The sequence below is a fragment of the Lissotriton helveticus genome, chromosome 9, assembly GCF_964261635.1.
Source record: "Lissotriton helveticus chromosome 9, aLisHel1.1, whole genome shotgun sequence".
Taxonomy (NCBI): domain Eukaryota; kingdom Metazoa; phylum Chordata; class Amphibia; order Caudata; family Salamandridae; genus Lissotriton; species Lissotriton helveticus.
The window spans coordinates 1,139,806,298-1,139,830,936 of record NC_136070.1 but is presented as its reverse complement, the minus strand read 5'-3'; the positions used below and the strand labels follow the sequence as shown (position 1 = coordinate 1,139,830,936).

At 45.7% G+C, this 24,639-nt stretch overlaps 1 protein-coding gene across 2 annotated transcripts in view; it reads left to right on the top strand.

The window, feature by feature from the left end:
• The first annotated feature begins 1,061 nt into the window (after nt 1–1,061).
• Nucleotides 1,062–24,639, top strand: part of APPL1 (adaptor protein, phosphotyrosine interacting with PH domain and leucine zipper 1) — a 240,172-nt gene continuing 216,594 nt past the window's right edge. Inside the window, exon 1 of one of the 2 annotated variants that reach the window (XM_078661572.1) lies at nt 1,062–1,245. In XM_078661572.1, the coding sequence (XP_078517698.1) occupies nt 1,192–1,245 (54 nt within the window). In that variant the 5' untranslated portion in view covers nt 1,062–1,191. The remainder of the gene's footprint in view (nt 1,246–24,639) is intronic. The other variant, XM_078661573.1, reaches the window with a different exon arrangement.

Here is a 24,639-nt window from a genome sequence, read left to right as displayed (position 1 = left end):
AAGAGGAAGAAAGACTATCATTGGGACCTTTTATACTGAGAACTCTATGGTTGTTACCCTGGTGGTTATGGGTAATGTAGTTTTTTGGTTACTGTTTATTGGCTGCTGAGCATTTTTTATAAAGAAATGAGAAAAGCATAATCGGAGCCTCCTTTCCTGACATAGAAGTCCACACAATGCTGTCATATCTTGGTTACAGCCCTTCTATGCACCTGGCAGCACTTGATTCATAGTATACTGTGTAGACATTTCCAGACTATAACTAAATAAATACATTTCAGCATTGGGTTAACGTCTGAATAAGCATACAAAATTGAAACTCCTTGCATGCACTACTAATAAGACTGCATATGGCCTGATAATTTCCCCCTCAGTTTGGTACCCTCTCCCCGCGCGCTTGGAGGAACGATTTTGTCTCTTCGTCCTTGTATGTGCGCGATCTCACGCGAACTGTCATCCATATGATGGTTACAAATGGGGGTGGGGTCGCAGTGATCGTTGCAGCGTTCGCGAAGTTGCCTTACCTTTTGAATAAACCGTAGAAGCTATTTCCACGACTCTTCAGTGCACTCGGTCTTTTTTCCTATCAGGAATGTTGCCATGTACGCTTTCGTGCCTTTTTTCGGCTCAGAAGAAACTGGGCGGATAAGCATTCAGGAATAGAAGCTTTTCCCACCAGCGCATGAGGAAAGCTGTCTTTTTTTAACACTTCTATTTTTCTATCCGCCAATACGTTAATCAAGTGAGTCGAGGACAAGACTCATCACACTGTCACCATTAATATGTAACAGCCGACACAAACGTCGTAGACGCTATACTGCGCATGCCAGCAGGTCTTCGGCGGGCTGTGTCCTCAAAGGCGGCCATGTTTGGGTCAGGCCAGCCTTCCCTGCGTTGTAAGTGTTGCACAGAAGGTAAAGGCGGAGACGTGTGTGCCTGACCATCGCTCAGGATAGGGCCTCCTACTTACAGTAACAGGGTCACAGAAGTTATGTGTATACGTGAACAGACAGGCGGGTTATTCAGCCAAAGGCAGTGCTCTGCGCTTCTGACTAGCCAACGAAAACCGAAGGGGGCGGGACTTCCGGGGCCGAGAATTCCAGGGCTGGGTGTTGTGGCTGAATCTGGGTTCGGTGTATAGTGGAAGACTGAGGTTTACGTTCTCGAGGCTGTATTTTAAGAAGCGTAACCATGCCCGGAGTGGATAAGCTGCCCATCGAAGAAACGCTGGAAGATAGCCCACAGGTGAGGAGCGCCCCCGGGTTATTGCAATCTTCCGCATTTGTTGACTTGGAGGCGATAGACTGCAGCACTCTCAGCTAGCCAGTGCACGCTTATCACACCTGATCAGATGGATATTCAAGACTCCTCCATGCAGCAGGGCCAGGGCTCACAGTCACTATAATCTCCTGGTCGAGGATCTAGGGGCATAGCAACCTGACATTGCAACATCATTGTACTGTAGGCTCTGTCACTTCCTGATCCAAAGCAAGAATTGTCACTAGATGCCACAGCCGTATGGGTCTGAAGGTGGCAAAAACGCATGCACTGTCAGCCAGTGCCACACGAGCGGTCATTCCCCAATTGCCAGCTACTGTTGCCACATTATTAAGGTCAGAATATTTAGGCACCGTCACTGCATAATCCAACAATAGACCTTTTAGGCATATTGACTGCCTGATGTAAAGATGTCACAAACTCATCCGAAAAACAGACTAATTGTACTGTAGATTGACCATGCACTGTCACAAACGGATCCATAGAGTAGCACTTCTATCAACTGCTGTAACCTGGCCCAGAGCTAGACCTTCTATGCAGTGGCCCCCTTTATCAGGTGCTGAATTGCCAATTTTACCCTGATGAATCCGTTAACGGGAACCAGTCTGTCAACTCCCAGATAAGGTGTACCATTCTGTAAGATCCAACCCAGGCTTATGGAATGTTATAAAATATCTTCTTGTCAAAGGGCAGGATGCTTCAGAAATCTACTTGTCCTGTAAAAATAATAATTCACTAGTTTCCTGTGGTGCCATGCAGCAATGTGACAAATTGTTTCAGCATGCTCATTATATCAGCGCTTTGATATGTATCTGATCAACAAGCGACAGGCTCCGATTGACTTAACCACTAGCCTCTTTGATTTGGTTTGAGCTCTTTCCAGAGTCTGAATTCTAGCTAGGTTCTGATTTTGCCTCCTTCTGCAAATGTAACTACAAGAGTTGGAAGTAGGCAAGAAGCAGAGCTTCGAGGGTTGATGTACCTTGTAAGTCTATGCTCACCCACAAATTGACATATTTATGGTACTCACCAAGTCATCTGCAATCTCTATCCACACTAGAAAAGGTTATTTGTTCATTTATTGGCATAAGTTAATTAAAACCATTGCGTTACAATAAAGTAAAATTAAAAAAGAAGCCATTATTTGTAAGCCTTAAAAGTTCTCATAAAGTGCAAATGTTATGTGCCACCATGTGGCTCAGGGTTTATTTTGTGTTTACATTGGTCTGTTGCTTTTGACCGGCCCCGGTGTAGAGTGTCCCCGTCTGGCTCATCAGTTTTCCAGATCTTCCTTACTTTCCGTTCTCCTTGAACACCTCTTGTTCTAATTTTAGTCCCAGTTCTCATGTGAAGTGTTTGTGCTTTGCGACTTTGGATGTAACTGAAGGGGAATGTCGCCCGTCTGGCTCATCAGTTGTTTTCTTTCCTTAAAGTTCTCCTCAGGTGCCGCTTGTTCTTGTCATTGGTCCTAGTTCTCTTGTAAAGTGCTTGTGCTTTGCGATTTAATGGCATTTTAAGTCAGACTGTTATTTGAATGAAACCGTTGAAGGTCTCTGGGCTCGATTTTGTATTTTTTGTCTTCAAGACAAAGTCTGCATTCTTTCCGGGGTCCCCTGTTTTAAATAATCCAGGATCAGCTTTTGGACTATACATGGGCGAAGTCAGGGACCAGAGCAGGGCTGGAGATTGTCCCTGATAGATTGTATAAATCTTCCACAGCGCACCAGGATGTAGGGTTCGTTTTGTGAGAACATATTGCTGAAGCCTCAAGGCTGGTGCTTGCTCTGGTATAATTCCCTAAGAAGAATTCTTCTCTCGTTTTCTAATCTCGGGCAGCAGCACAGGAGGTGTAGCCAAAATTCTCGTTTGTAGTCACAGTCGACCTGCTCCTCCTGTATGTTGATTTTCCCAGCTAAATTCCACTATTGGCAATGCCAGCAGTCGCATGTACATGATATCTCTTCATTTTTTGGGATTCAGCGAGGCGGAGAGGTATGGCTGGGGATTGATTACCAACGATGAGGTTTTCAGCGGGCCAGGAAGGGTAATGTTTTTAGTGTTGCCTGGTCTTGCAGAAACGATGCTAGTTGAACTTGTTTATTGATGCGCTTTTTCCAGATAGTATATGAAATGAAAGACAGTGCGAGTGCTGGTTTATTTATATCGGTGGCGGCAATGGCTCGGTCAAGCTGCGTGTTCCACGGGGAGCCAGATTTTTCAAATATGTCTCTGAGGCAGCTCTTTAGGAATTGCTCCGGGGATTTCAGAATTCAAATATAATATTTTAAGAGGTCAGCATCAAGGGTTAGTGTTTGTTTGACTAATCCGAACTCCAGCATGAGTCTTATCCTGGAAAGGTATTTTGGGAGTTGGAAGATCTTTTTGTAGCCCATGCACTGTGCCCGTTCTAGGATTTCCGAGCAGGGGCCCTTTAACTCATGGTGCCTATATGAGAGTGCGGGGAGGAGGGAAGCTTGGATGTCTTTCCTTATACCCTCTGCTGAAGGACTTTTTAACGTGTTGTTAAGTTTACTTATACCGTAGGTAGTAACGTCGATTTCTTAATCAGATCTTTTTTGTGGGCTGACGGTTGAGCGGATTCAGTAAACCAGACCCCCAGGTACTTGTATTTCTGCGCTGTTGATTGTCGTAGAGCCTAGGCTACATATGGTTTGTTTTTTTGTACTTTTGCCGTCCAAGTAGAAGGATCTTGAAAAGGCTGGAAATTTACTCCTGACAAGCGCAGAAGTAAAACCTTTTCGCTGGTGGGAAAAAAGGGACTATAGGAAAGGCAAATTTGGAGTCGCCCAGGAGTTTTTCGCTTCAGAAAATATATGCATGCCTATTTGTTCAATCAAAATGCTATTCACAAATGTTTGTTAGAAGTACACTTTCCGTTCCTGCTTCTTTAAACTCTTGTGAATTAATAAAAAAAAAACTTACATCTGCAGCAGTGCAAGAACACGTACCTGCGGTTGCACTTTTGGGACTATTTAAGAATCAGGACCCTATTTTATTTTCATGTGGCCCATAATATTGCGTACAATGGTTTTACATTGATTGTTGCTTATTCGTCTTTTAAAAAAAAATATTTGCATACATCCATCATGTTTGTGAAATGATGCCTTAGAGAAATTGTATTCAAAGTTGCACAGTAGATGAGCAAAAGTTTTTACCAAGTTTCAGTATTTTTGAATGCATTTAATTTTAAATGCAACCCATCACCAATCTTGCATTAATGCTTTTGCATGTATGTTACATATAACTTAAAGAAATTGGGGCCACTATAAATAGCCTCAATTGTTACATTTGGCATTATACTGGAACCACTATCACCAATTCAAGCGTAGCTCACAGCTTCCGGCATTTCCTGAGAGTGCTGACGGCTTTAGTATTAATGAATTATATATAGTTTGAACAACTTACGCATGGATTTCAATCTTGCCTTTAGTGGCATACAATCTTCTTTGATAGGCCCACTCTGTGTGGTACTGTAAACTGGCATCAAGAGGTTTTGTGCTGCAGGGGTTCGGGCCTAATTGTCCAGTGGGCAAAATAAACGTGAAACTTGCTATACTTGGCACCACATAATATGTCCTGGGCATTGCACAGCCACTGTCATACCCTGATTGTCCGCAGGATCCAGAACCAGAATTGCTAGGCTTTGTTGCTGCTTGAGCCTAGTGTACAAAGCAGGAGAACCTCCGTTTACAGTGTTGCTTTGTAGCATACCATCAGAGCACGATTGAGTTGCATCATTGAGCTAGACTCAGGCTCTGTGAGCTAGGCATTATCACATCCCAATTCAGATTGCCAGTTGAACATGACCCAGAGTTTAATATAACATGTGGGTAAGTCAATAAGACCCAGTCTCTTATTGGTCAGGCATTTTGACGACATGATGAAGTTGCATACATCAGCAGGACTCAGAGTGATCATGACTCCATTGCCCTCTTTTCTAATAGCAGTGCACCAAATGTTTCCCTACTAAGAGCCCGTTGTTATCATTGTATAATAAACTATCACATGTCAAGTGCCTGATTTCTTCCCTATGTGGGTCTGCTCACTAATTAAACGCTATGCCCAGGTAATGCAACTGCATATTTCTGCTATTCTCTGCATAGGAGTGATAATACGTAGCTGGGAACTCAAAATAATGGAAAATACCTCACAAGAGGAACCCCTTGCTAAGTTTGGGAGGGAGATTCAGGGGGCCTCTGTAGGAGCAGCTGCATATTGAATTTTGTAGCTCTAGCAGTTGTGGGCGACGCCAGAGCTGTAAATTTGTTTGCACTTTAGGGATTATTGTGTCATGGACTCCTTTGAAGAATGGTATTTGTTTTAAAGATGTTATCTCTATTCACTGTTGTTTATTCCAGAATGCTCCTATGCATTCTATGTTCTCTGTTGAGGATTCCCTTAATGCCAGTTGGAGACTTGGTCAGCTGGCGTGAGGACCTCGTTCGCTGTACTTCACAATAAAACGTCTTAACCTACCTTAAACCCTGGCGTAGTATCTTCAACAGTATTCATTCTCTTTACACAATTCTGTTTGCTTCCTGGTAGCATTTCTGCAGAGAAATTGATTTCACTTCCAGCTGGGCCCAACACTAAGGCTTCACTTAGAGGCATCATCCCTCCTTTTGTTGAGCTCTCATCCTGGCTGGGCGCTAGCTGGAGCCTAACACCTAGATGCCAGTGCAGTGGAGGAAAACGCAGGCACTCAGCTTGTTATCTTTTCACAGGTGCTTACCAAAAACTATGATTTAGAGGCTGGGTTTTGACTTTGTTGTACCCCTTTCTGTATGAAATATTCATACACTGTCAAATGTATCTTTCTTTATGAGTAATTACCCTAATAAGGATCAAATAGTACTTGCTAAATTATTCTATTTAATTTCTTTTTATGGCGCTACTCATCCCAGTGTAGGGTGTCCGAGTGGTTTACATCGCCCACATACATTATGCAGGACAATGAAACATACAAGTGTGTAAATCAATATTTTCCATAGTGGTAGGCATTATATGATAAGAGTGCTTGGTTTGGAGATACACAAAGTCAGGATCTAAAATATAAGGCAGCGATTGATGTCCTTACTAAAGAGACCTTATTACTCCCCAAAGGAACCCTTTTTAACGACCTTTGTACAAAAGACTTAGAAAGAAAACCCAGACATTCGACTTGAATAATCTACCCCCCTAACTGTAATAAGCTTGACCTGTAAACTGGTCTCAAATTGTATGATGCTACGCAAATATTTTATTTTTCAGGAGTCACCTTTTTCTTTATCATCCACATATCAGAGCATCTTTTTTTGATTTAATAGACTAAAGCTTTGCTCCATGCATAATCTAGCCCACATATGGGATAAACATGACCCCTGCCATCCCTGTTAGTTCACTAATAGCATTGTCATCAGGAAGGAATGTTTCCCACTTCATGTTTAAAACTCTCACTTTTATTAAATATATTTGTAAATGACAGTGTGCCTCGATGCCACACTTTACTGACAGATATGTTTCCATAGAAATGGTGTTAGAAATGGGGGTCTCTGGTTGGCAGGTTTGTACCCTGTCCAAGTAGGGACCCTTCCTTCCAGTCAGGCTAAGGGGATTACACTTCTAAAATAACCCCTGCTCGCCCCCATGGTAGCTTGACACGAGCAGTCAGGCTTATCTCAGAGGCAATGTGTAAAGCATTTGTACATAATGCACAGTAATACTGTGCAAACACTACAAAAGGACAGCACACCAGTTTTATAAAAATAGCCATTATTTATCTATGTAAGACAAGGCCCAAAACAATCAAAATCCAACATACAGTAATAAAAATATGAATACTGCAAGAATAGACTTAAAATGCAGTTCCTTGAAGTCAATTGCTCGTTCGGTGCAATCACAGCATTGTGAACAAACAAATCCAGCAGTTCAGGCCGACAGCGAGGTCACAGGCCAGCTACGGTATCGGGAAGACCTGTAAAGAGTACCTTCGAAATGCAGGGTGTCGTGCACCTTTCGATGAGCACCAAAGAGGCAATGTCGTCGGCAGGCGTTGGTTCCAGAGGTCGGTGCAGGAGTCGTCAGGCTCTTGAAGTGACACGCATTTCAGAGCAAACTACGTGAGCTTGACGCCAGGAGCGCTGACATCGATGGAGTCAGTGCTGCGATGCCAAGCGGGACGATGTAACATGTGGTGCTCACTGGTCACGGTGTAGGAAACGGCACGGGGACGGTGTCCGGCGTCGTCGGTGAAACCAGGGCTGCGATGCAAAGCGAGGCGATGCTTTGTGTGGTGCCCACAGGTCGCTTTGCAAGCAGCAGCCTCGGTTGACAATGCTGGAGTCGATGTCATCGACATTGGTGTGGTATGGGATGCTTCGTGTACCTCACAAGCATTGTCCACAGGCCACAGTGCAAGCAGCGACATCTATGTCGGCATGCAGCTACGGCGTTGGTGAGGCCAGGCGGCGATGCGAAGTGTGGTGCCCACAGGTCACCCTGCAAGAGCCGGCAGTGGTATTTTTGACGGCGTCAGAGTCGTTTTTCTTCTGTTGCAGCACAGAACACACAGTCCTAGTGTTGTTGGCAATGAAACTGAAGTCTTTGATGTTCCTGAGACTTCAACAGGAGGCAAGCTCTACTTCAAGCCCTTGGAGAAACTCAGGCAATATGTTGCAGAAAGTTCAGTCCAGTCCTTTTACTGCCCAAGACAGAAGCAGCAATTGCAGGCCAACCCAACAAATTAACACACCGCAAAGGCACAATACTCCTCTTGGCAGCACTTCCAGGTCTTCTTCTTGACCTTAGTCCACAAGTGTTCTAAAGTCCTGGGGTTTTAGGTCTAATACATATACCCCTTTTTCCCTTTTGAAGTCTTTTTTCAGAAAGTCTCTGTGGGTCAGCAAAACCTTATCTGTCCTCCTTTGTCCAACCACACTACGAGGGATGGATACCGCATTGTGCAGAGCAGCCACAGCCTATTCAGGTGTCATTAAGAACTCACCCACCACTCTAGCCCAGGATGGCCCATCAGCGTATGCAGGGCAAACTTCCGCTCCCTTTGTGTGAGTGCCTGGAACGAATGTACAAACAGCTTCTGTCAGTCTAAAAACCAGACAGCGAATCCACAAGCAGGCAGAGGCACACAGGAGGGTTAAGTAAGAACATGCCGACTGTCTAAAAGTGGTACGAAAGTGGCATTTTCAAACACACAATTTAAAAACCACCTTTATTAAAAGACGTGTTATTTAAATTCTGAGCTCAGGGAACCTAAACTCCATTTCTTTATTTTTTCCCAATTTAAAGTTACACTTGTAAAATGTTACAAGACAGCTCAAATGATCACCTATGGGAATGTCAGCCTTTTGATAGTGAAAAACTATATGCATTGTATTTCGCTATCAGGTCTTGTAAAACACACTCACACGTCTTACCTTTCAACTACACTGCACCCTGCCCATGGGGCTCCCTTGGGCCTACCTTAGGGGTGACTTATATGTAATAAAAGGGAAGAGTTAGGCCTGGTAAGTGGTTGCACTTGTCAGGTCAACATGGCAGTTAAAAACTGCATGTGCAGGCATTGCAGTGGCAGGTTGGAGACACATTTGAAAGGCTACTTGTGTGGGTAGCACAATCAGAGCTGCAGGCCCACTAGTAGGATTTGATTTACAGCCCCTTGGCACCACTGTGCCCTAGGAGCTTACCAGTAAATCAACTAGGTCAATCATGGATAACCAACCATAATCACAATTTGAACAGAGAATAAAGGCACTTTAGCACTGATCAGCAGTTGTACAGTGCCCAAATTCCTAAGCCAATGAAAAAACTTGTCAAAACAGGAGGACAGAAAGCAGAAAGTCTGGGGGTAAACCCCTAAAATGCCAGGTATAACAAATGGCCACAAGCTTTCCTACTAACATGCTGTTTTAATGATAAAACCTTATAGCTTATAAACAGTAATGTGTGGAAATTCACTTTAAAAACTCCTCTAACTTGCCAGTTAGAGAAAGGAAAGTAAACCCTAAACTCAAGGATAAAATAAGCAGTAAATTGTAAGAAGGCATAAGATGACATTTGACCTCTCTGTTTGAACATTAAATGTGACAAGATTAAAAGGCATCTTATTGCTCATTCCCTTTCTGAGTGATCAGAACACATGTTGTTTGTCAGCTCACCAGAACGGTCCAGTAGACCTAAAATAGCTTGCCAATCTGACTCACCATAGCGAGTGGGTGAGTAGATTTCTTGAGACCTGGATTGCAAGTAAAAATAAGATTTCTGTGACAAATGCATTAACCCACTGAGCTATCTAGATAAAATACAAGTCTGTGATCTGCAAGTTACATATTGTGCTTTGATTTAGGCACATTACCATTGTATGCTACTTTATGATGAATCAAAACCCAGACAAGCACAGATCTCTCATGGCATTAACCACCAGAGTTATCTTACCATTATTATCCCCTGATAATTGCTCTGCATCAGGTGCATTAAGCAGCATAAGGTCTTTTAAAATGGGGCCTTTTTGTGACCATTTAAGCAAGCCAAAACTACATTACATTTGTCCTTGTTACTTTTTGTGGCAGCATTTTTAAAGAATAAACATATAATTGAATGTCAGACTCTGCTTTACATGACTCCACTCCCCTTCTGCTGCCACACCTCAAACCTCATTTTGTGGGATCCCACATTATTTGTATTCCCTTTCAGTACTGGTAGAGATCCCTAAATGGTGAGACTTTCCCAGGAGCAAATTTGAGATCTTCAAGCATCTAAGTACTTTATGTCTAAAAAAATAAATAAAAAAAAAATAATAATAAAAAAAAGTACTTTATGTCTAGGTAAGACTGTGGACGTGCAGCATGCAGTTTTCATTCAGTGATACAGTAATGATCTAAAAGCCACTGTTCTGTTAAACAAACCACACAGTCTTTGTATTTTTACTTATGTAAAGTATACTCATCTCATCAACAAAATCTTAGTAGGGCATTGTCGCCTGCAGGGATAATCTGGTGCATTTAGCAGATTCACAGCCATAACCAAAAATTTGCTCAGTGGATATTGGCCGATTGAGCGGCAGGATGCATGGGTCTATCAGTGTACATGTTATAATCTGAACTGGTATCAGTTCACAGCAGAGAAGACCACCAGCGTTGCTGTACAATGAGGCACAACTCAAGGACTGCTTATAATGGGCTCCAGCTGATAACACTTGACAGAAAGAGGTTGATTGACCATCTGTCTTGATTGACAAATCACGGCGACAATCATGCAAAAGGGAGATCGCTTCTAACACTAAGAACTACTTCCTGTAGGCTTTCAATATCTTTAGGCAGCATGCACTATTGTCTCCTTCCAAATAAACACTATTAATCCAAGTGTGTAACCTCCGCATCTTGACCACCTCGGGTGGTCTTATCGGTTTGTATAATGAAAACTGTAGTGAGAAGCTTGGGTGCACTATCTAGAGCTATGAGTGCTTTGTACAAATCATGTGATAATCATGCAAAAATAATGAGTGCTGGAGGTGTGAAGGATAGAGGTGTCAGCAGATATCGTAAAGACCCAAGCAAAGCATTGTGTTTAAAGAGTGAAGATATTTTCTAGTACAATTCTTCCTACGCATGTACAAGACCACCAACTTGAACCAGGCAGAATCTTAACCCTTTTCTTTATATTGCTATCCCATCAGTGAACAACTGTCTGGAATTTCCATGTGAAATAACCTGGTTATGTTGTGAATAGGATTGTTTTTGTTGTTCTTCCAAAAGCTAGGTTGTCTTTGATCTTTTTTGCCACATTTTATAGCCATAGTTCCGTGCCGTGGCATATGTTTCCAGGAAGGCCTGAGCAGGCTGAAGACTGAAGGATTAGGATTCTTGTCGGCTACTTACCCTTATAGTTAATATTGACATGATCTAATTTAGGCAGGACCAGGACCTATGCCGTTATTGATTCTGTCAGCGAAGCTCAGGAGTGGATAAATGTTCCTTCTTGCACATAGGTGAGAAAAGCCCACGCGCCACACGTTTAAGTCTGCTTTGGCTTTCCGAGCTCAGAGTCCATAAGGGACTGCTCTTTTCTGGGTTACCAGGACTGGGGATGTCCCTGTGGCAGGTGGTCAAATGGTTGCTAGATAGAATGAAGGAAAAGCTTGGACAAGACAACCATAATTGCTGACTTTTGTCACATTTATTTTGGAAAATTTTCTTCGAATATAGTTTTTAGGTCTTGCCTGGGCAGCGCTTGTGCTGTCTCTTCTAGACATGCTGTACTCAGGTATGGACTTTCAGATCTGCTTGTTTACCGCCCATCTTTTCAATTGACTCATCTTATTGGTCATTGTAAATCCTGACTTTTGATTCGTGTATAGACTTATTAGTACCTCCTTTTAGACTCTTGTATCCTCCAATGAGGACTGCCCACGCTACATGTGTTCTTACTTTTACTGTTATATTTGGAACTCTGTGAGCACTCTTTTCTTATTAGGCTTTGCCTAGTTTGGTTACTTGTTGCTGCACATTTTCTTTCATGACAACAGCAAGCTTATGCTTATTACAGAGCACACACTTTCATTTCTGAATGCGCCGCTTTCACTTTAAATTTGAGAAGCGGCATAGCAGTGTGCATTTCTTTATTTTTTATTTCACAGCAACGCTTGCAATGAAATGTAAGGAGTGGCTGAGGTGAGCACCGCGCTTTAACACATAGCATGCCCTTGCTCCTTTACTTATGAACTGCCCGCTTTCACTTTAAGCGCGCCTTTAATTGTGTACGAACGGGACTGCTTTCTTCCACAAACCACTACTGCATATTTTCAATTCTTAATTTCAGACTGGCAAACCAATTTATTGCGTTTCCGAATGCGCTCAGTTGACAGCTGGTTCTTCCGCCATCCCCCAATCACCCCCCTCCCAATGTTTACTGTTTATTGACCTTGCTCTCCTGCCCCAGCCTCTCATCTCCCCACCCCTCCTCCATTCTCAACCACTTCCCTTGCCGCTGTCTCCTGAGCGCTACTCACTTGTCAAAGCAGCCAATCTCTGTGAGACTTGTAAACTTTAAAAAAACAAGCATTTACAATGCAATGGTCTCTGCATTATTAAAGGGAGAGCTATTGGCATTGCACTCCCTCCTGTCTTCCCTCTTCTCTTCTCCCTTCCTCCCTCACCTTAGTCCTCACTTGTCCCTCTCTCTCAGTCTGTTTCAGTGCTCCGAATGAAGTCTTCCACGTTCGCTCCATCTGTTGCTGTCATTGGAGTGCCGGCCTTATGATCGTATTTATGTGGCGCTGCCACCAGACACATACAAACACATACAAACACAAACCCACACACACTTCTTACACCCAGAAAAACACAAACAGGGCAACAGAGTGCGAAACACAAAACGAGAAACGTGAGGGAAGTAGCAACAAAGACAGGCAAACAGTGGCTTTTTTCTCTGTTATTGAGAAAGAAAAACTAGTAATGCATAAGTCATACACACAGATAAAGCAGGGCTCGCATGGCATCAACATAGGAATTACACAGTAAAAGGTAAAGGAACACTGCTTAATCTTACCCTAGCAAGCACCGCACGCTAGCATGAGGGAACAGGGTGACAGAAACAATGTATATTCAGGGCTTAGCGTTGGAGAGACAGGGCACTGCATGGATAGAAAGTAGGTGTCTGAGTTTATTCTTAAAAGCATGATGACAAGAAGAGCAGAAACAATGTATTCAGTTTCTCTCGTTTGGCCACGTCAGAATTTTGCGAGCTGCTGCTGTAGGGTGTGAGCACCTTGAAGAGCATGGTCGAGCAGCTCAGTTCAGCGCCCAGGCTGGGGCCCCATAGATGCAGGGGCCCCAGAGATTAAATGCAGACGGCTCGACACCCTGCCGTGGTACACCCCGAGAAAGCCTGCCAAGGACAGCTTCCATTCGGGTCACAGCGTTGAAGGCTCATCTGTTGCATCATGCCACTACTTGTGTGATTACACACTGTAGTTCAGCAGTTACCAGAATGGACTCCAGGACTTTGCCATTCAGAGGCCGGATACTTGAAGCAGCAGCGTTGGAACTCTTCAGTGTCGACACTTTTGCTTCCTGGGTCTCGCGCTGCATGTGGATGTACACCGGTGTCTCCATGGACGCATTAACGTCACAGCACGGAGTGGCAGAACAATAAGATGGCTGCTAGTTTAGACCCATCAATTTGGAGGTGGCGTAACGGCTACGTGGCCGACTTTTAAACTGGAGCACCGGGTTCGAATCTCTGCAGGATGCTCAACACTTTGTGTGAATACAAGGGGGAACAAATAAATAAAGATCAATTATGGTGTGCCACGCTTTATAACAAAACGGAGAAAATAAGTACAAAACACGGGCATTTATTGTGTACTAACCGGGTTCAAGTCAAGCACAGTGTGCCGCACTTTATAACAAAACTGAGAAAATAAGTGCAAAACAACTGCATTTATTATGTATTAACCGGGTTCAAGTCTCTGCGGGATGATCAACATCGCGTGTGATTGCTATGCCGCGCTTGGAGCACAAATAAACGTACAATTAACACTATAATAAAAAAGCTGGTATCAACAGCAAAGAACAAAAAGAAAACCTGTTTTTATACTCCGTCTCCGGCCAGCCTGTCAAACCCTGAACAAAAGGGCCCGCATCGCTGCCATCACTGCAAGCCAGCCCCGGGGGTGGGGGAGGCGGAAGGGGGCAGGAGAAGCATTCCCTGGGTACAATGAAGGGGACGGGGAGGATCCTACGGCCAGCGGCCGCTCGCTCCTCGGAGGAAAGGACGGCTGCTTCTGTCGGCAGCCCCGGCAAGGGATGACAACCTCTGCTTCGGTCTCCCGGTGTCCAAATAAATAAACAAACAGCCAGTCCAGTACGGCGAGGGGGGAGACCTGGTAGTGAAAGGGTTGGAGGAAAGAACAAGCATGCTGCCTTCCGTGAAGCCGGCCAGGAAGAGAGCAGTCATCGGCGCGCGGAGGAGATGCTGGCGCCGTGTGCGTGCGCGCGGCTGAATCCGCGCGTGGCCAGCTCTTGTCGCTCCTCTCCCATTGAAAATGCTGGGCGCGTGCCCAGCTCTTGTCTCCTTTGCCGGCTGAAACAATTACAATAGTTCTCTGCCGAGAACGCGCTTCACGCGTCTCTAGGCCGAGACCTAAAAAGTACAGTTTGACATTTCAACTATGCTTTCAGTTCATTTTCTTCAGCAGGTTTCACAAATCTGTTGCACACCACAGACAATATGGTGGGCATGGGACTTGTGGGGGCGTGGCGCAGTAGCCCTGTCCCTCATGGCGTTCAGGGCGCAGCGATGTCTTGTTAAGACACCACTTTCAATAGGAAGACATCCACATGCCACCCCAACATCTTCGTTGATTTGCAGAGTAGTTGTCAGGATTCACAAACATTCCACATAAAGGAACTGGAGCTGGGCTGCTGCTGCCTTCCACAGCTACCAGTAAGTGCAGGACACCCTGATTTCAATTGACCCCGCAGCCCCAGTCTGCATCCCCCAATTCTGCGTGCATACCGTTTACAGCCCGGCAGTGCCGTGTGCTGCCTCACACCGCTCACCCCATCAGCCCCTGTGTGATGCCTGCAGTATTGATACAGGCAGCCTTCATAACACTGGAAAAATCTTGCCATTCAGGGCGGCGCCAATATCTCTAACCCTCATTGTGTTTCAACTAAACCCCCAGCCGTGAGGCTTTACATAGAACTCATACAATCACAGCGGCAGTCTGTCTATGCTTTGCCCAATGAGGGCGCGATGTGTATAAGCTCAAAACACTGTATCTCCACTGCAAACAAAAAAACATAAGTAAAAAACATTATCATTTGTAATGCTAATAACTCTAACTTTTAGAAATGCGAGACTAATTGCATTGCACATGCTTGTTTTCTTTGTTAAGAAACAAGATGAACATGCACTACTCAACACAATTGCGAGAGCCAGACTGAGGTTGTCCAACGTTGTTTGGTGGATGGTTCTATGCCTCTAGATGATCGAGTGGTGATCTAGACTGGATTGAGAAAATAGTAGTATTAAAAAAGGCGGCAGCTGCTCAATTATAGCTTAGTCAGTCTATTTGTTTGATTTTTGGCCTGTAGACTGCAGCATCAACAGGGTTTGTCTGCAGTGACCACCAGCAATACTGGATCAAAGTTAATTTTTAAGTGATAGGAAATGCCATGTCTGGCTGTATTATCTGCCTGATCAGACTCCATCAGCATTGGGACATGTCACAGTAGGCACACATGACTGGGCGGGCTTGCCTTTTGAATAAGAACTAGAGATGTTTCCATGGAAATAAAAAAAAAAGATATTTTTTTTGGACGAGTCTCAGCGTTCTTCCGCATGTTTATTTAACTCGGAGCATTTGTTTTTTTAAAAATTTGGTAAAGAGTTTCGTCTGAATTTCAGAATAAGTATTTCTAAAAATTTGGGTAAAGTTGGCAGCGAAAGTGAAAAAGTAGTCTGTGAGGCAATTTTATTGGTTAGTTACTTTACCAGTTGTTGTTTTCATGCAGGATCCACCAGTTATGTTTGAGGCACTTGGATGGCTATATTCTATTCAAACATTAAATTGAGCATATGCTACTTCATTAAATGTCACGGCGCTGCACAGAAAGATTAAACATGATTTTCTAGGTATTATTTTTATCAATCGGCTAAAACCCCAGTTAGGTTGTTGGACATAAACATACCCTTGCAGTGGAATAAAATACACTGGTTTCGTAGCTCCTTTATACATCCATATTCTGAGGCAAAGTATTAAACTGCTCCTCGAAAGTAATTTATTTAATATTATTGCAGCTGTATTGCAGTTGGACTCTGATTCGCAGATTGTATATATTGTACTTATCGCTAGAGAAATTATTGCATACATTTTGTTCAGTGAATTTCTACCTTCGGTGTGTACTGTTTTACATTCTTTAAGCATGTTAATGTATGCCACTAGGTGACTCAATTTCATTGGGGCACCACATTTCCACTCCAGGACTTTAACAATTTTGTGCTTTCTGGATGGTGTGCTATGGTTGTTTTTAAGTTGAACTAATTTAACAAACAGAACAGATAGCAGTGATTTGTGCATGTAAAAACCAAGTTGGAAATATGGTGTGCGGTGACGTGGAGCCATTTAGTCACTCAGCAGTTCTTGTTATTGCCTCACAGCAAGACACACATTTCCAGGGATTGTCCCAAATCTAGCTGCATACGCCATGTGATATTTCACACACTCTGTTTTAGGATAAAACATAAGGGACTGTCTTAAGTTCCCAGGCTTAGTTAGAATGTTTCTCAGCAAGTCTCGAGAGACCCTGATTACAACACAAGCACCTCCGCCATCTGTATCCCAGGTACTGCTGGAGAGCGCAGGCCCACGGTCAACAACTACATTTCCTAACAGGCTATACAGTAAATAAAAGCAGATGGAATACTGTCGTGTCTCTGTCAACCGATACATTTCCTCACAGACATTACATAGAATAATCACTGTAGGTACGCTCCGCAATAATACTACTTTCTTTTTCTTTCAGCGCACATTGCATATTTTTTCGAGTTCTCTTATTGGTGTTCTGCTACCTCTCAAAAACCGCCCCCCCACCCACGCTCCGTATTACCCCCTCATTCCTCATCCCACTAAGTCACAGCTTTCCAAACTTTTCATGTTAATGACACACTCCCTCCCTCTGTCTCCCTACCTCTGTCTGTCTACCTCCCTCTGTCTCCCTCTGCCTGTCTCCCTCCCTCTGTCTCCCTCCCTCTGTCTCCCTCCCTCTGTCTGTCTCCCTCCCTCTGTCTGTCTCCCTCCCTCTGTCTGTCTCCCTCCCTCTGTCTGTCTCCCTCCCTCTGTCTGTCTCCCTCCCTCTGTCTGTCTCCCTCCCTCTGTCTGTCTCCCTCCCTCCCTCTGTCTGTCTCCCTCCCTCTGTCTGTCTCCCTCCCTCGGTCTGTCTCCCTCTCTCTGTCTCCCTCCCTCTGTCTCCCTCCCTCTGTCTCCCTCCCTCTGTCTCCCTCCCTCTGTCTCCCTCCCTCTGTCTCCCTCCCTCTGTCTCCCTCCCTCTGTCTCCCTCCCTCTGTCTCCCTCCCTCTGTCTCCCTCCCTCTGTCTCCCTCCCTCCCTCTGTCTCCCTCCCTCCCTCTGTCTCCCTCCCTCCCTCTGTCTCCCTCCCTCTGTCTCCCTCTCTGTCTCCCTCTGTCTCCCTCTCTGTCTCCCTCTCTGTCTCCCTCTCTGTCTCCCTCTCTGTCTCCCTCTCTGTCTCCCTCTCTGTCTCCCTCTCTGTCTCCCTCTCTGTCTCCCTCTCTGTCTCCCTCTCTGTCTCCCTCTCTCTCTGTCTCCCTCTGTCTGTCTCCCTCCCTCTGTCTCCCTCCGTCTCCCTCTCTCGATGCCTCTGTCTCCCTCTCTGCCTCACTCTCTCTCTGTCTCCCTCTCTGTCTCCCTCTCTGTCTCCCTCTCTGTCTCCCTCTCTGTCTCCCTCTCTGTCTCCCTCTCTGTCTCCGTCCCTCTGTCTCCCTCTCCCTCTCTGTCTCCGTCCCTCTGTCTCCGTCCCTCTGTCTCCGTCCCTCTGTCTCCGTCCCTCTGTCTCCGTCCCTCCGTCTCCGTCCCTCCGTCTCCGTCCCTCCGTCTCCGTCCCTCCGTCTCCGTCCCTCCGTCTCCGTCCCTCCGTCTCCGTCCCTCCGTCTCCGTCTCTCCGTCTCCGTTCCTCTGTCTCCGCCCCTCTGTCTCCGCCCCTCTGTCTCCGCCCCTCTGTCTCCGTCCCTCTGTCTCCGTCCCTCTGTCTCCGTCCCTCCGTCTCCGTCCCTCTGTCTCCGTCCCTCTGTCTCCGTCCCTCTGTCCCTCTGTCTCCCTCCCTCTGTCTCCCTCCCTCTGTCTCCCTCCGTCTCCCTCCCTCTGTCTCCCTCCGTCTCCCTCTCTCCATGCCTCTGTCTCCCTCTCTGCCTCCCTCTCTCTCTGTCTCCCTCTCTCTCTGTCTCCCTCTGTCTGTCTCCCTCCCTCTGTCTCCCTCCGTCTCCCTCTCTCGATGCCTCTGTCTCCCTCTCTGCCTCACTCTCTCTCTGTCTCCCTCTGTCTGTCTCCCTCTGTCTGTCTCCCTCTGTCTGTCTCCCTCTGTCTGTCTCCCTCTGTCTGTCACCCTCTATCACCTCACCCCAGCTTCCCGGGCACACATCCAGCCGCCCCTCGTACTTCGCAGGTCTTTAAAAGACCATTTACTTCGAGACGTTATGCAATAGATGAGGCATAGTGAGAACAAAGCTTTCAAAGGAATGCCTCTTAATTAGCAGCAGTTATGTGCTAAGTGCCCGTTTCATCCCGCGACACACCCACTATTTGCAGGTGACACAGTACTGTGTCGGGACACACAGTTTGGAAAGCTCTGCTCTAAGCTCATGCTTTGCTTTCCCCACCCCTCCTTTTCCTTTATAATTTTTTTAAATGATTCCCGTGCCCATCTTCAAGCATCTAGTTTGCCTCTTCTCCCCCTACCCACACCCCATTTCTTATATCTCACTCACTCCCTCATAGAACTCTGTGAACCAGTTTCGGTTCATATATATATATATATATATTTTTTTATTTACTTCTTTGCGAGGGCCTGGTAACTTCCATTTGCTGCTTGGGCAAACTGCAGTGCTAACAATGCTCTCACGCCACTAAGGTTACCTTTTTGTTTTATTTACTGATCTGAGTGGCCTCTTCATTTTGGATCTTTAAATAAAAAAGAAGACTTGCACATTATTTCAGCCAGACTTGCATATTATTTCAGCCACATGTTTTTTTTGCTGCTGCTACACAGCAGCATTGACAAAAAACATTGGCAAAACCAACAGATAACTAAGGCAAGACATATTGGCTTTGCCAATGATAGTTCATTTTTTACACTCTAACCATAAAGCTCCTTCAAATTAGGACAATGAATGCATTTTTAAGGAGTATCTTTTTTATAGAACATATTTACGTTTGTGATCTTCTTAGCGAGCATTAACACCAATGCTAAAAGTTGATGCATGATAATTTCGTGAATTTTACCTAGCCCTCAGTGCAGGCTGTGCATGGCCTACTGATCTGGGCTGTATCTAGCGAGCATAGGGTGCAGTTTTTGGCCACGCCCTGTGACCTGTAGTCTCACAGTATCCATTCCCCAGGGGTTTACTAGGCACAGACTGCAGTAACAAGGCACAACCTCTACCCTTGTCTTGAAAACACTATTCCATCAACAGTTACTGATGGAAGGGCCGGGGCCATACCCATTGGGTATAATGCACGTCCTTCAGCCTGTTATTGTGTTCAGTACTACAACCAAGGTGCCTTCTGGGCATGTCTTTAAGTAATACATTGTTGCCTGTACCCTGCTCCCAGTACCTGCTGAACACAGTCTCTGGCTGTGACCAACAGGAAAAAGGTTTTTCTTTTTTGAATTTATCAACATCCTGTTCATTATTACCCAACAAACGTGACCTACTCAACTTAGTAAACTCTTTTGATGCCCTCAAAGCCACCACATGCATTGTAAAATCCCTCTCAAGAGAAATAATTTCACCCCCCTTTAACATATACAGAGCTTCCCACACACACTGTATCTTGCCTGTTGTACTCTAAATAAGACAGGTATTCCAACTCTGAAGTCATCCTCAACCCCACCAAACTGGCATCTACCCTCTGATTGCTCACCTATAATTTATGAGCAAGATAATCAAGAATTGAGTTGCCATCTAGTTACAAGAGCATATTTACAGCTCATTCTTTCTGCACAACCTACAGTACAGCTCAATGTAGCACTGAGACAATGATCATGGTTGTCATGGATGATATTCTCCTTATTACAAGCAATGTATAGTCCTACCCTTTGGTCCTTCTAAATCTATCAATAATATTCTATACCTTAGACCATCATGACATTGACCGGTATCATTTAGACATATATGTCAATCTACAACCTCATACTCATTTGCTTCTCTAGTATCTCTAAACCAGGGATCCCCAAACTTTTGTGTAATGAGAACGACTTATCTTGAATGAAAATCATCGCGAGCTACAGTGACCACATCAGACAAGATTACAATAGTGACCACCATGTCCAGGTTTAACAGCAGTGATCACCTCAGTGCATCAGGAGGATTAACAGCAGAAATGTAAAAAAGGCTTTGTCAGTTGAATGCGTATACATAGGTAATACCTGACAGCCACAGTGCCCTTGGCACCAAAAGTCATCACATTAGTAAAAAGTCTCTACACATGATTTATCACTCAAAATCACTTTTGAATATATTTTGAAAATTCACCATTTTCTCTAAGATGCGCCATCGTACATCTTCTGGTTTATGATGACGCTCCTGGAAATGTTTTACTAGAGGGGCCATCATTTTCAAAGTTTTTATTGATGATCTGTGTTCTGCGATGCGTGTTTGAATAGCTCTCGCAGTTTCCCCTACATAGCCTAGATTGCAAGGACAAAGAATGAGATATACTACATTCTGTGTCTTACAATTCCACATGTTGGTTGCCTGGATTTTAATACCATTGTGGGTGAATATTTCGCCTGGAATGATGGAATCACAGGATTTACAGTTAGCACATTTAATGGTGCCTTTAATGGGAAGATGACTATCCATAGATTTTTGAATAAAAGGTTGCCTAACAGTTTGATCTTCAAATCTTGAGTGGACCATAATATCTTTTAGATTCTTGTCCCTGTGAAGATTCGTCCCTGTGAATGCCCAAACCTGGCACCCAGGGCTTTAAGTGGGATTAAAAAACTGTGGGGGTCTCTCAAAGGGGCATGGCCAATGTAATTAAGGGCAAGGCTTAAAAACACGTAAGCTAAAAATCTGTGCTTTGCATAGTGTGCCGCCCAACTTGTATTTTGCTGTTTCTGTCATTGCATCCAGATATATGATACAACAAGTAACATCATACCTAAAACAAGTCAGGACTATTGGCTTTGTCAATGTTTGTTAGTTGCATAAGATAAATAAGCAGCAACTTTGGCTTGTATATAATATTGTAAAAGCTTCCACTTAAAGCCCTGGTGGCACCTGTTAGAACTGGGATTTCTGGTAGGCTAAGGCTGACGCCAAAGCCAGGCAGAAACCACCATTCTAGTCAGGGCAAGGGAGTCACATGCCAAGATAACCCCTGCTCACCCCCTTGGTAGCTTGGCACGAGCAGACAGGCTTATCCCGGAGGCAATGTGTAAAGCATTTGCGCACGCAAACAACAGCAACAACATCCTAGGCACACCACAAACGGAACTCCACACAAGGTTATATAAAAATAACTTTTGTATTGTCAAAACACATCAGATTGTAATCACACAATATACATGGTGCCAACTGGCACGGGCAATATTCACAAGGGATTATTTACAGGACAGGGCCACATGGGCCACTGTCAGAATCAACACTTTTAGAAATAGCACTTTGTAGATCATAGAATAAGGGTAACACAAAAGAACAATCATAGGTCACAACCAGTAACTACTGGTAAAGGTAGGTACACACTACGCAATACTAATAACCATAGGCCTAGATCACGCATGGACACATAACCTCTCTAGTATAAACTCTACTAGGCAAAACACAACCACCTAAGAATAAAATACACTTAGGGGTATCAGCAAGAACACATTACACATGATGCATCACAACATTCCGAGGTGTAGGGAAGGAAAACACACGATGCATAAACATACATTCAGCGGTGTAAGAACAAGGCACATGATGCGTCAAAACACATTCAGAGGTGCAGGGAAGGAAAACACATGATCCCTAAAACATTCAGAGGTGCAAGAAAACACAATTGCGCAAAACATCACCTTAGGCAATTACTATCATAAACATAGCAAAATCCCATTGCGCAGAAATCACATTAGGGCCTTGCGCCGTACCCACATACCAGCCCCCTGGCCAGCTGGCCATCTCAAGAAGGGGACTCAAAAAGCCCTGTGTCCAGAATGTCAGGGCGCGCTGCCACGAAGCGCCAGTCAGGGGTGCGACACCGGCGCAAAACCTAAACGTTGCAGGTGCCCACTATTTGCTGGGCACCTGGGAACAATCACAGGGCCTAAACGTTGCAGCTGGCACTAAGTGCTGCGCAGCTGTAGAAGGCCTGGCACCTCTGTGCCATCTCTGTCCCTCCCAGGGACTCTCTCTTTCCCATTGCGCCTAAACGGTGCAGCTGCCCACATACAGCAGAACAAGAGGGATAAATCCACAGGTAAAAGGGGGGTTTTCCAGATGCCAAATCAACTTAAAGTCTGGAAGGGTCTCTTTAGCTGGGATCCGCTCTTTGTGGCAACAAGTCTCTCTTTTTACAACAGTCACTAGGTTTCTGCTTCCCACAAGGTCTTAGCTTCCTGTTCCCCTCGAGAGCGCGAGCAAGGAGTGAGCACCGTGGAGACTACGAAGCAAAATGCAGGGGCAGTCCCTAACTCCCCCGCCAGTCACAGAAGCTACCGGCTATCTCACTTCCGAGCTGGTATCACCCCCGTGGCACAGAGCGCGCGCTTTTACCTTGAGATACTCGGGGCAGCAGCTCGCAGGTATTTTCTAGAGTAGGTCTACGCAATCCGGCCTCCGGTCACTCGGGGGTCGGTCTCCTTCCGCTGTCCCGCTCCGACTATCCTTCGTGGGGGCTCACGCTGCACCAGTCAATCGGGGCACGAGTCAGCCCAGCAGCCTATCAGGGCGCGAGCTAACTATGACGCGGCCCTGCGGGCTCCAATCAGCGTGCTAGATGGCCGATGACGCGCCGGCCTGCGGACCAATCGCAGCGCGGCTCCGACGGGCCCAGCCTCGGTGCTGCTGAGGGGGCTCGTCTCCGTCGGCCAATCCGGGCGCAGCTCCTTCGATGCTGAAGCGGAGCCCTCGAGCCGCGGCGGTGATGCCGGTGAAGAGGACGGCCGTGCGCTTCTGGGATCCCGGCCTCGGGCGTGCAGCTCGAGGTACGGCTGAGAGGGGTGGTTGCAGGCTGAATCTTGGGCACATAGTCTGTGGCCGGTGAGAGAGATCTCGGCCCTCGTCAGGTTCCCCGGGCTGGCAGCAATTATGAACGCGGCACTCTCGATCTGGTTAGAGAGCAGCCAGCGCGCCACACGGGTCAAACAGCGGAGGCTCTGTCCTAGGGGCACACAAGCAGCCCACGATCTCAGTAGTATATCGCAGCTTCAGGAGGCAAAGCATTTTCTCGTAGTCTTTGGCAACTTTTCTGTCCCTGAGTTGCAAAACAGGAGGCCAGCTCTTCTCAGGCCCTTGGAGATTCTTTTGAAGACACAGCACACAGCAAAGTCTTGTAGGTCAAGCAGGCAGGGGTCACAGCACACAGCAAAGTCCCCTTCTTCTCTCCTTCAGGTGAACAGCAAAACAGGTCAGCCCCAGAGCACACAGCAAGGGCAGTCTTCCTTAGTGTCTCCAGCGGTTCTTCTTCTGGCAGAGGTTCCTCTTGATTGTAGAAACTGCAAATCTGTTGTCAGGGGTCCTTCTCTTATACCCCTAAAAGTCTTTGAAGTCTTTGTGCAAGTGGGCCCTGAGCCCGGTCTAAACCAGTTCTGGGTGTTGCTGGAGCACTTGGGCTTCCTGGCTTCTTCCTTCCTTTCAGTGTGAGGGGCAGAGGCGACAGCCGCCCAGCAGGAGGTGGAGCCAGCATTGTGGCAGGCAGGCACAGCCCTATTCACTCCCAGGTGCTATCTCCTCCCACCACTCTAGTTGCAGATGCAGTCATTCAACCAAGGGCTGACTCAGACAACCTCCTGGGGGCTCCCCAGCCCCTGTCACCCTCAAACCAGACAGTCAATCCACAAGCAGGCCCAGGCACACTCCTGGAGCCAGGCTCCAGCCAATCACGTGCCAGCAGACTCACTACACACGCACACCCATGTCTAGAAGTGGCACTTCCACACTAGACACATTCATGCCACATACATCATTACGCAGCATTCAATCTCACGAGTTCGCACATACCAAACTCGACCCTGCACTCCCCACACATCAGGAACTACCATGGTCACACATATTCCCCATGCATTCCTAAGGGAGGGCAGGTCACTCACCACACATACACAGAGAGCTCACGCACTTTACACTGTACCACAGTGAAAAAGTGCGCAGAAACAGGCTAGTCAAAAGCAAAACGTTTCGGGGTGAACCTGCCAAAAAGGGCCAGGTCCAAAAGCACCACAATAATGTTGCTGCTTCTGAGTTTCAAAAAGAGAAGGGAAATCCAGAGAGAAAATGACTCTCTTAAAATGATTTCCCTTCCCCTACAACGCTCACCTGGCATGACGTCATGCCGTAACTTCTCCACTAGTGAGAAGTGAGCACTCAATGTGCCTGCTGTCACTGCAGTCGGGAAAGCACGGAC